This window comes from Cryptomeria japonica, chromosome 5 (assembly GCF_030272615.1).
Source record: "Cryptomeria japonica chromosome 5, Sugi_1.0, whole genome shotgun sequence".
Lineage (NCBI taxonomy): Eukaryota > Viridiplantae > Streptophyta > Pinopsida > Cupressales > Cupressaceae > Cryptomeria > Cryptomeria japonica.
In genome coordinates, this window is record NC_081409.1 from 522,543,092 (window position 1) to 522,555,776 (window position 12,685).

Below are 12,685 nucleotides of genomic sequence, written 5' to 3' on the forward strand. Positions count from 1 at the left end.
TATGGTTGGATAATATGGGAAAAGACCAATTTTGTATAAAGGATGAGCTCCTATTCCTAGATCCTAAAATTATTGCTTTATTTATGTTTTAGGGTGATTTTAAGAAGGGGACATCACAGACGGGTCTGTGAATTAAATCTGCCACATATCACATGCGCACTGGACATGATATGCTCCAAAAGAAACTAGGTGATGAACCTGCCAAAAAATGGTTGCTACACCCGAATAAACAACCTGAGACTTAATACACCAGCACCAAACAGATCACACTCGATGATGGTGTAACAAGCCTCCCACAAAGAAAGCATAGGCCAGCGATTGATGCGCCTGATATGAAGAGTCTGATTCAGCAAATCACGGCATGGGAAGGGCGATGACTGGGGCAATCAATTATTTCTTCATCCACAAATAGCTCACGCTTCTTCAACAAAGCTGCGCACTATCCTCATGCAAGTTCGATTCTCAGAGTAGTGATATTCATGCCCGTATACCAGCCCTTCAATATGCCTACACCTACGCCTTATTCCTAAAGCTAATCCAAAGAATCTGGAGATACATCTGGCTCTGATACCATATCAGATATTGTAGAACAATCGAATAATCTCACTTTGCATTATGTGATATATTTATACATAAAAGAGATGTGTAACTGTGTATTCACGGGTTCAACAATTAGCTTAAATAAGCTAACAAATAATAACAAACCAAAACAAACATAAACAAATTAACAAATATCAGAACCTATCTACGTGAAATGATGGAATATCCAACACATTCAACAACCATTGAAAGATATGTCCACACTGTACTAGCAGCAAGTCATTCATCCTAGACAATTGTGAGTGGTATCCATTTCAGCCTTGGCTTGGATGTGGGAGATTCCAGATTGCTGGGAAGATGTCGGTCGCTGTGTTAATGTTATGAGACAATTGTGAGGTTAGAAAACAAGATTTATTCTATGTATTCTGCAGCTTTAAATATTAATCAATCAAATTTGCAATCTGATTTTAATAGCAGAAAAGTAATGTTCGGAGCAGCAAATATAACTTTGAGTAATTGTCATTTTTTAAGAGTATTCAAAGCAAACATGCTTGAGTTTCTTGCATGTCATCATAAATGTTTTAAACTTGCAAACAAACATCTCAGAAAACCATTACAAGCAGAAAGCAAATAATTTCATGTGCATGCATACAATCATTTGACAAAATGTTCTTTGGTTGAGTAGTCGGGAACCAAAAAAAAAAGGCATAAGATTGACAGGGGATCTTATAGTGGTATCGGAGTTGTGCATCCTGCCAGCCTGAGGGGTTATCGTTGAATAATCATTTTCAGAATTGCTTTTGATCAGCTGCTACATAGTGTTGGTTTTATTTTTTTTCAGAAGGTAAGATGAAGACATTTGAAGAGTCATTTTTAGAATGCCTGAAAGGATTGAAGCAAAGTTATCAAGAATAAGGTGAGAGTTATCAAATTTATACTGAAAGTTTTCTGAATTATGGCAAGAATTTAATACAACTGTAAGCATCCCGAGTGGTTGAGACCTCTTTTTCAGTTAAAAAGAAAGCAGAAGCAAATGAAAAGGATTCTTCTAAGGCAAGAAATCATTAAGGCAGCGAGAACAAACAAAGAAGACAAAACCTTTGATTTTCATGAAAAGGTCCCTAGGAGCTTAATCACCTATGCATAAGGTGAATGGTAAAGATGCTAGAGGAAGAACAAAAATTCACGGAGGAAAGATTGCAAAAAGAAAAACAGAACATTTGTCTAATTAGCCATCCAGGCATCTCGGTAGAAGAATGTGCTAAAATTGAACCTGCTGAAAAATTCAGTATCCTCATGCCAAAATTGCAAGGAAATTCAGGAGAAGGAAATTGCTTCTGATGATGCTTCTGAAATTGAGGATGAAGCTAATTCTTCATGTGCTTCTACTAATGAAGATGATTACATTGATGTTCATGAGATCGAAGAATCTGATCTCGCTAAGTCAACTACTACGGAAGTTTGGACAAACAACAAAGAGGATAAAACCAACATAGTTTTGCAGCAACATGATACTTTGGTTTTTAAGGGAAATGAATCACTTGTTGCTTTTAAAAGTGAGGTGTGCACTACTCTTTATATTGGTGATTTAGAGATTATTATTGATAAGCATTATGAAGAATGGATTCTCTTGATGATTATGTGTTTGATCATAATGCTGTCTCACCATTCCTTCATGAAGATTGTATGGCATCATCTAGTGAGTCAGCTGATTTTGATGATGGCATTGCTCTTACACATGAAAGAAAATCAGAAAATTTATTGTGTGGCAGCCCTAGTCACTTTGACAAATTTAATCAAATTCCTTTGGCATTGCAAGATTTGAGTGACCAATTATTGGTCACAAAAATTGTGCAAGTGTTAACAAGCGCAGATAATACTCACAAACACATTTAAGATCTTATTTGGAAAACTCAAATTGAGGAGAGGCAAAAAGGAATTGCAAGTGAAATCACTAATACACAATTGCACATTATCAAATAAGCAGTAGAAAAGATGAAATCTGATTGCTTGCAACTGCTCATGGATAGGGATCTTGCCATCAAGTTCACTAGAGACAAGGAAAGAGGATGATGAACTTTGCTTACAGCTAAGTATGGCTCACTTTTCATTATACAAAGCATAAAATAAGATATTTGTTGCAGCCACAACCAAGGAATCAGAAACTAATACAATGATTATGGAAATCAAACAAACAGTTGAAGGAATCGATGAGCTCCATAGGGATGAAATAGGGTACAATGGTTTCAGCATTCCTTTCATTAGCAAGATTCAATGTGTTGATGAAGTTCAGAAGGTACAACAAGAATGTGAACTCTTGGATTTTGAGAATCAATGTTCACATAAAGATGCAATTTGCAGCCATGAGATAGTTGCTATAAAAGATTATGCAAGCGGTTTCAAGAATGATACCGAAGTTACAAGACTCTCTGAGTCCAGAGGCGGGTTGGCTCTGCAGAGTCCAGAAGACTCTGGACTTGGACTTGGTCGAGTTTGTCCGAGTCTAGTCAGACTCGCCGAGTCTGCCAAACTCAGCAAACTCGCCGAGTCCTGAGGATTAGACTCTGTCGCGGCCAATCAGCAAAAAAGGCAAAGAAACTATTTATACTTTCAGAAAAAACACAAATACCCAAAAGAGATACAAGGCATTTATATAAAAGATCCATTAATTGAAGCTCAAGTATGCTCAAGAGTCTACAAATTTCAATGTGGAAGAAGATGATGGCAAAGGAAGGTTCTTAAAATCTTATATATGCCATGAAAGATGGCAAGGTTTCAGATTGGAAATTGAGAGCCATAACCCAAAAGGCAAGATGGTGATGAAAAAAAATTGACAATAATATCTTTCAATATAACAAAAGCGAAGGCAATAAATTTGCTTATTTGGCAACAAATATTGATCAAGGGATTTTACATTTGGAAGGTGTCCTACACAAATTTGATTACTATCCTATCCCAAAGACATTGAAAGTTTCTTGGTGGCTGATGCCTCCCTTGCCTACTCTGCATATTTTTCTGCCCACCATCACATCTATGCTTAGCTTGACATTTCACTGCTTTTGTATTGTCTTTTTCACTCCCCTCTTGTGATTTTCTCAGAAGGTGGGAGCATTGACTTGCACTTCGAAAGCCTTTTCTATTGTTGCTTACTTTGGAGGAAGAATATACTATTGTCTTTTCCTATTTTATTTTTCAAGCTCAAATGCCTTGTATCTCTTTTGGGTATCTGTGTTCTTTCTGTTCCATGAATAAAAAATAGATTTTAGAAAGAAATTAGTTTTGATGCCATGGATTTCATATTCCATGAATTTTGTAGACATTTGAGACTATTAATATTTCTAATGTGTTATTTAGTTTAACTTATTTCCTTCAGCTCAAGCATAAAATTTGCATTTATAATTATGTGATCAATGTAAACTTGTGTATGTGCTCAAAGCAGCTTCTATTTGATGAGATTATCGTGTCTTTAAGGTTTATTTATTAAAAGATTCATGAAACAGGTTTTAAATCATTAAAAATCTTTGAATTTCTTGGGTTTTTCAATTTGATGAGTCTTGGTCGATTTTTTGCCGAGTCTGAGTCTGAGTCAAAAATCAGCTTGCTGAGTCTGAGCCGAGTCCGAGTCTTGTAACTATGAATGATACACTTGATGGATCAGTAGCTAATGATGAGAAACCAAAGTTACAAGAAAATATGCATGAAATCTATGAAGACACCAACAAAAGATATGAAGCAAATGCTGATTTTAAGATGGTGAACAGAAGTTCATATGATTTTGTTCGTCCAATGATGATAGATATTATCTATGCAGGTGACATTGGTTTGGGGTATCGTTTTGCTAATTTTCAAGATTGTATGGCTAAGCATGAGGTTATGTTTGTGGACCCAAGCTACTCACAAGGTATGACACTCTACAGCAGATCTACTTTCCCTTGCTTCATGAAGATTATCACGTTGAAAGAACACATGGTATGTAAAGAATTTGCCAACATGGATCTAACGAGAAGTTTGAGTTTACATTGGAGACATTTTATTAAAGGGCTGATTATGGAAACCGAGAGATTTCCTTTAACTATGATACTCCATATTGATAATACACAGTTGTCCTTAGATATCACTTGTTTGAGTTATTTATCAAATAAAACATTGATGATTCCCAATTTTGAAACTGTTGTTTGTCATTCATTGCTAGCTAATGATCAAATATTTCATACCCCTGAAATATCCTTGGTACTTAAACTTGTAAAGTTTTGCAATGAGTTTGGTTTTGATATGAAGTTTTGTTTCAGAGCGTGTTTAACATTGCGTATGCAACGATATATCTTGCAAAGAAAGATTAAGGACAGAATTTCCAAGGAAAGATACAAACTTTCTAAATATTAATGTTTATGTAAGGAAAATAGGTGTTCATTACGTTATATATATTCTGCTGCATCAAATGAGAAAATTCACAGGTCTTGTCATGCAATACACATACCCAGGACTAGAAGAATGAGCTGAATTAATCAAAATTCCAGCAACTATTTGCACTGCTCTTTCAGCAACAAGGATGTACATGTAATCATTGATGATACCTCTTCATCTAATTCTGTCCCAAAACCTTGCTAACATATCCTGCCCATGCTGTCAAGCAAAAAGATATACCTCATAAAGCTGTAGATCTGTCTTAGTTTTGAAAGCTTCCAGAAATGGGGGACTCCAAGAATCAATCATAGCCACCATGCTTGAACTTTTGTATGCCAAACAATTACGGTTCTGAGTTTATCCCTGAAAATCACAACCTCTCTGCAAATCATTCTTAATAGAGGGAGGCGCCAGTTGTGTGGAGACATTTCTACCTTAAGCTATCAGACCAATATAAAATTCTCCAACCTGCTATAGTGATGAACATCTAAACTGACTTCTGCTGTCTTAAGTGCTCTGTGGATTCTGCAATGAATCCACCATGATGACAACCTGGGTTTGCGTCCAGACTACCAAAAGACCACTAGGGTTTCGTCCTAGGGCTGGGAGAACACGCATGTGATGCTCATAGAAAAGTTTTGATGGTAAAAAGATAATTGTGAATAATGTGGACTCCCCAATCATTTTCCTTTATATCTCTTTTTTCCTCCATCGGCATGTTCATTAAATATATTTAATGTTTCAACTTTGGGTTTGAATTATGCCGCCCCAACATGTAAGTCCCCCAAGTCATAATATTTAACTTAGGCTTATATTAAGTTTTCCAAAATAATTAATCGCCCCCATCAATAAGTCGCCTCATGTCATATTAAAATGGTCCCCTTAAGCATTATTTAAATATGAATAAGCATTAAACTTGCACTTAGCACCCCCATTGACCAATAAAGTGGCCCCCGCAATTAATTAAATATGAATAATTAATAAACTAGTAACTTAAAGCTCCCTTCATATTTAATTAAATAATTTTATTCCCTTATTAATTTTGCTTTAGCCTTCGGGAATGATAAAGGTTAGCAAATTATCATTAATTGAGTGCTAGGCGAAAGGGGACATTACACCTCAATTTTTGAGTTGCCATAATTCCATTAGTATGCAGCAAATTGGAGAACTTGCAGACTGTGTTCAAAGGTTTTCAGCATACGCAATGACGATTAGTGGTTGTCCTATAACATTGATCACAAGATTTTTGAACTTTGTATTTGATGTTTGTAGATGATTGCATGGATTTATATGCACAAGATTGACACTTCTGCACTTGGAATGTGATTGTTGATGTTAATAATTTAATGAGTAATGCACATCCTTTCACCTTGAGGACAACTGATGATTCCAAGACTTGGGATCCTATTGAGGTGTGTGGTGATGAGGTGAATCCGTCTGAATTGTCTATTGGGCCACCTAGGATTGTTGATAGTTTACTTCTTGCAGTGGTTATTATGGGTCAGATCATCATAGGTTAACGGTTGACTTTCTGTGTTAACTACAAGGAAGGGAGTACTATTGTAGTCTTCAGTTGGATTGGACGGATCCCATTAATGTTGACTCTACAAGCCTCATCACATGCACTTGGTGAGGGCCACATGGAATCAAAGTAGTGCAATGTCAACATGGTGGAGTTACTCTTAAGGTATCTATGCACAAGGTCTTTCTCAGGGGTTTCTGGTGACTAAAGATGATGGAAGAAGCATACCATAATCAAAGTAGTGCAATGTCAACATTGTGGAGTTACTCTTAATGTTGGTATCTATGCACAAGGTCTTTCTCAAGGGTTTCTAGTGACTAAAGATGATGTAAGAAGCATACCATGAGATGTTATGGACCTTAAACATGTTAATAATAAATATTGCTACTATTACTTCTTATTTCAGACTTCATTTGAGTCTATTTGAGTTATTGCAAGTCTACTAGAGAGAGATTACGAGTAGAACTTGGTCTACTATCAAGTTGGTGGCTTTTGGGGAGACATTACTGGCCAAGGACATGAATAAAAATTTAGTTTTGGCCAAGATTATTAGGTGTTGTAGCAATTATCTTTTCTAGAAAATACTATATTTTGAAAAATCAAACTTGTAAAACTGCAGACTTGAGCAATTTTAGTCCAATCAGCTCATTGTCAAAGATAGTTTTGGGCTTCAAAAGGAGAGAATGACTGGTTTAGCTAATCAACTTTGGTGTTGATTGGATGATTGGGCACCAAATCAAAGTTATTATTTACATTCAGTTTGCACTTATTTTTGGGACACCAAATTAGATTTCAGTGCCAATTATTATAGGAGAGTGCAAGGTGTTGGGAATGTATTAGCTTATGATGACTTTCTTACTCCTATGGAGCATAGGTTTGGGTTTTTTGAAGGGCAATACTCTAAGGAGTTGAACATGTTTTTGCAATATTGGATTTCTCTTCTTACAGGTTGTTTTCAGGGGGTCTCTTGTGCAAGTGTCCAAAAAGACAGTGCTCCGAGAAGATGGTGTTGCAGATCCCTAGGCTGACTTGAGACCCTAGGATCATATTTGGTTACAGTTTGAATCATCTTGGTGATTTGGAGTTTGAGTTGGCATTGCTTGAGGTCAAGCAATCTTTGGGAAGGGAGGACTGTAATGTCCACATTTTCGAGTTCTCTTGCTTTTGTTGGCTCTATCCTTCTAGGTGTGTGCCGACTATATCAAAGGGTTTATTGACGTTACCAATGAGTTCTAATGGTTTAGGGGAGTTGCATGACACTTTCAATTGTTATTTTCGACTTTCGATCTGGTCTCTAAGATTCTTGGAGGGAGTGTCTATTTTTAGTAAATCATTTGGTCGGGTCCATTTATCATCATTCATCATCAAGATCACCCCTACGCAACCAATTTTCGACTCCGACTCATTTCAACCATTGTCGCTAATTGGGTGTAATATTGAGTTATATTTAATTGATTTTACTAAGGTTGCCATCTTAATTAAAACCATCTATTGGGCACCTTAGTATTATAGCTCGTTGGAAAGAGAACAAAGCATTGGAAATATTTTAAGGTAATATAAATCACTTTTGGAGTTAAAAGGCTTATTAAATTAATAAAATGATTTTAAGTGGAGTTTATGGAAAATTCCCAAAAAAGATTAGAAAATGGGGGTTTGAGAGCTTATTTGGTATGCTTGGTTTTATTTTCTATTGGAGAGCTCTGAGAGCTTGTCTTTCGATTTGGCAAGCCCTAGGATGAACCCTTGGTTTTTGGTGGATTGGACGAAAACATAATTCCATCTTTGGAGTGAATTTGCTTCAGGATTCACATTGTGCTTCATTAATCAGTTTGAGGAGTTATTTGAGCTTCAAAGAGATATATTTCTGCAATAATCTATACTTGCTACAGTAGTTCTTACATCTACGATGTCGTGCTACAATACTAGGTTAATTTCAGTTTGGTTTATAGGGTTTTAGATGAAGTTCATTGAAGATTTGGGCATGAAATAGTAACAGAATAACGGTTGACAGTAGCTGGGCAGTTATGGTGTATTCTTCATCTGTATTTCATTTCCAGCCCTTTACTAAATGACTGCAGCAGTCATTAAACATTCAGGAGCAGATTCAATGATATTTGTATTGTATTTGTGAACTATTAAGTGTGCAACCGTCACGCATTAAGGTCTGATCAGAATTTTTGAAAGTTCTGGAGACTGACATACTTTATCTGCACTCAACAACCATTCAAAATTTGTCCACACTTTACCAGCAGCAAGTCATTCATCCTAGACAATTGTGAGTGGTATCCATTTCAGTCTTGGCTAAGACGTGGGAGATTCCAGATTGCTAGGAAGATGTTGGTCACTGTGTTAATGCTGTTCTAAGACAATTGTGAGGTTAGAGCACAAGATTTATTTTTTGTATTCCTGAGCATTAAATATTATTCAATCAAGCTTGCAATCTGATTTTAATAGCAGAAAAATAATATTCAGCGCAGCAGATATAACTTTGTGTAAAGCGATACATGCTTAACTTTCTTAAATGTGATCATAAATGTTTTAAACCTGCAAACGGACATCTCAAAAAACCATTACAAGTAGAAAACAAATACTTTCACGTACATGAATAACACTGTTTGACAAAATGTGCTTCAGTTGAGTAGTTGGAAAAGTTGAAAAAAATTGGCATAAGATTGATAGGGGATCTTAAAAAAACTCAGCCTGAAAACTATTCATATAATACGCATAAGAACTCAGAAACATATACCGTGAATGTATGTAAACTGTTCAATAAAGTACCTATCTTCAGAACAGAGGGAAAAGTAAAAAATTTGGTACAGGCTTTTGGGTGAAAATGGTGGGGGATCTTACAGACTTAAGTTGAATAAATCCAATATATTTAGAACTCTCTATATTACTTATTTCTTTCAATATAGCGAACATGACATCCCAGCATGTTGCATGCAAGCATCAATAATATCTCTGAGAGTGCAAACGCAACTGCATATCACAGTTTATTGTTACAACTTACAAGGATTGCATTACTGGATGCCAATAGAAAAGCATAAGTATGACAGAGATTAAGATCATTTGCCGCATGCAGAAATTTGAAACTTATCTCATTGCTATTACGACTGCGCTGATTCTCATCCTATAAGAATATTCAGAAACAATCTTGATATACTGCAAAGTTTCTAGCAGAAAAACAGCATTTTTCCAATTATTAAGAAAAATGCGCCTCAAAGTCTTCTTAACTAAATTAGGAAAAAGGAGATGACAAACATTAAAAAGAAAAAAGAAATTTATCCATCAGTACTCAAAATTAGCAGGTGTTTGATCTCAGCTTTCAAAAGAACTAAGAAACCAATAGTTTATTTCATGAAGTTTTTAGTATTTGAAAAACTGCGAAGAAACTTCTTGATGTAGCTTTTTATACCCATAAATAAGAGGGCAAGGTGACAGAGAGGAAAACCTCACCGTGTAATTGATGATAAACTCCTGGATACAAGAAATTATATACGCCACACAACCTGTATAAATTCAACCAAGTGACTTCAGGTATGAGTGTATATTCACCTGATAATGTAAACATCAATAGTGATTCCCAATACTATTACACTGAGCTATTTCTCCTCTTGCCTTTATATTTTCCATGGCATATAATTCCAATTTCCTATAATGAAGAAGAATAACACCCTTGCTAGAAGACTAATGCCCTTTCTAGCACTTTTGAACAATACATGTTGTGCAAAACATCAAGATTTTGAAAATATAATTCATTGAAAATAGCTAATATTACAGCTTAAAGGAAATGTTATCCTGAAACTTCACATTGTTTTCTTACCAACAAGAAGGCCAGTGCATATTGTTATGGTCCATTTGGCAAGTGTCAGGCCTGAGTACCTGGAAAAGAAGAAACAAAATGATAATATAATACACAGTACTCAGCAATTCGCTTTGGTGGAGAGACATAAATTATGTTGTTCTTATATAAATTGTTGAACATTTAACTTATCTAAAAATACTGAGAGCACAATTAATAACTTATCCCTTTCAAGATATAATCACCTCATTGTCCAGATTTCCAGACAAATGGTGGAAAAAAAAAAATGGCAAAGTCAAATATATTAAATCAAATTGTGGCACTCACTATATTTGCTCATCATCCCAAACTTGTTTCAACTTTTGTTGTGGACCTTAGTTTGACAATTTCCATATTAAGTAGGATTTTTTCTTTGCTCCATTACTTTTAATCAAGGAAACCGGGAGACGCATCTTCGACCCCCTGAGACACGTCTCGGAGATGGAGACGCGTCTCTGGTACTAGCATCGTCTCCAGAGACTGCTGGATTCGCGGGAGTCTGGAGCCCTACGTCTCCAAAGTGACCGCCAAAAAATGTCGACATCTCCCGACATGTCCTTGCGTCCCCTGGAGTCTCCCGTGCATCTCCCGAAAATAGTCGGGTCTTAAAGTATTTTCTGACCCCCAAAATGTTAACCATACGTATTATTTAGACCCTTTTTGAAGCTGTGAATGCAAAAAGTTAAAAACGAGGGGAAAGCCGAAGTTGAAAATGCAGGGAAAGCCGTGAAGTGTGGACGCGAAAAACGCAGGGATAGTCGTGAAGTGTGAATGCAAAAAACGTAAGGAAAGTCGTGAGTGAAGTGTGAACGGCACACAAAAAGCGCAGGAAAGACCAGAGTGACTAGCAACAGAGAGAAATCGAGGTGGGTTTCTATCTTTCTATAATTTTTTTATAGATTTTTAGATTTTTCATTTTGGGTTTTTCAGATTTCTTTTTCATTTTCGTTTTGCTTGTGAAAGGTTCCTTGCAAAATCTTTTTCTGCACATCCTATCCTTTGACCTTTTGTTTCACTCCCTGAGATGATTTCAGAATTATGTGTTGTTGGATGTCCATAACCTGTTCCAAAGTTTTCATTTTTCTGCATGTAGGAAGAATCTGGCTTTACGCCCACCACAACATTTTGATTTGTTTTTAAATTTTTTACTTTTTAGGAAGAATCTGGCTTTACATCCACCCTACTTTTACATTTGTTTGACAATTCATATTAGGCTACTAGCTTATCATTTGACATTTAATATTTATCAATATTATTGTAATGTCCCCTTTTTAGCGCAACATGATATGGGGTGTCGTTAGCCTATTTTGACATGGTCCCGAAGGCTAACAAGGACATTGGTGGGATCCTGAGGTGTTTTGGCCTAGGTGTTTTCAGTTTCAGGCCAATCGGTGCTGCTTTGACAGGGTTTCTAGACACTTACTATTTATAGTAAGTTAGTCCCCAAGCAGTGACTTGAAATTTTTAGTGTTTCCCTGGTTGGCATAATTATCAGTAAAAATGTTTGAAGGCGACAATGATTTAAAGAGATTATCAACAATGTTTTAATGTTTAACGATAAAGTGTAAAGTTAAATTAAATATTTAACTTTATCGTTATATTATAAGGTTGGGAATATAAAGTAATGCTTAAAATATTAAAAGTTCCCTTTAATGTGTACATTGTGGGAAATAATATTTTATTCTAAAATGTATTATCCCACATTTAGGAAATGAAGTGTTTTGCATCCAGGAAGAAGATATAAATGGAGGTTGAGAGCTCTCTTTTGGGGTATGCTAGGATGAGATTAATGTTATGCTGTTGGATTTCGTAGAGATCTGATTATTGGGCTTGAAGGACGGAACCCCTCTTTGCTAGCATTCTCTTCGCTGTTGAAAGACACAGTCAGGAGGATTAATGGTGTTTTCATTCAGGAAACACATTGGGCTTCATCTGGTGCTCTCGCATGAAGTTTTTACAGGGGTTTGAAAGTGCAGATTTGAAAATAGTGTTTTTGCTACAGTACCGCGTGAATAGTGTTTTTGCTACAGTACCACGTGAATAGTGTTTTTGCTACAGTACCGCGTGAATAGTGTTTTGCTACAGTACCACGTGAATAGTGTTTATTATCATATGGTCTGTAATATTCTTCAAATCTGATTTGTATGCTTGGAGTTGGAATTAAATAAATACCATCAGCATTAATCTTCTTGTTTTTGGTATTTGATATGTCTGGTTGTTATTATATTGAATAAACTTTGAAAGCTTTACAAAAAATAACAGTTTATCCAATTTATCCTATTGCAAATCAAGAACCAAAAATCCAGTAGTCAGCTTGCAAGCCAACTGTTTGACAAAATTACACTAAGTAAAAAGGACATAGATTTAGTGCCAAACAG

At 35.9% G+C, this 12,685-nt stretch overlaps 1 protein-coding gene across 13 annotated transcripts in view; it reads right to left on the bottom strand.

Moving 5' to 3' along the window:
• The window catches only part of LOC131060938 (uncharacterized), a 198,006-nt gene that overhangs the window by 133,209 nt on the left and 52,112 nt on the right, over window positions 1-12,685 (bottom strand). For all 13 annotated transcript variants that reach the window (XM_057994393.2, XM_057994389.2, XM_057994392.2 and 10 more), the window contains 2 exons: window positions 10,290-10,348; window positions 9,923-9,975 (listed from right to left, as the gene is read on the bottom strand). In XM_057994393.2, the coding sequence (XP_057850376.1) occupies window positions 9,923-9,975; window positions 10,290-10,348 (112 nt within the window). The remainder of the gene's footprint in view (window positions 1-9,922; window positions 9,976-10,289; window positions 10,349-12,685) is intronic.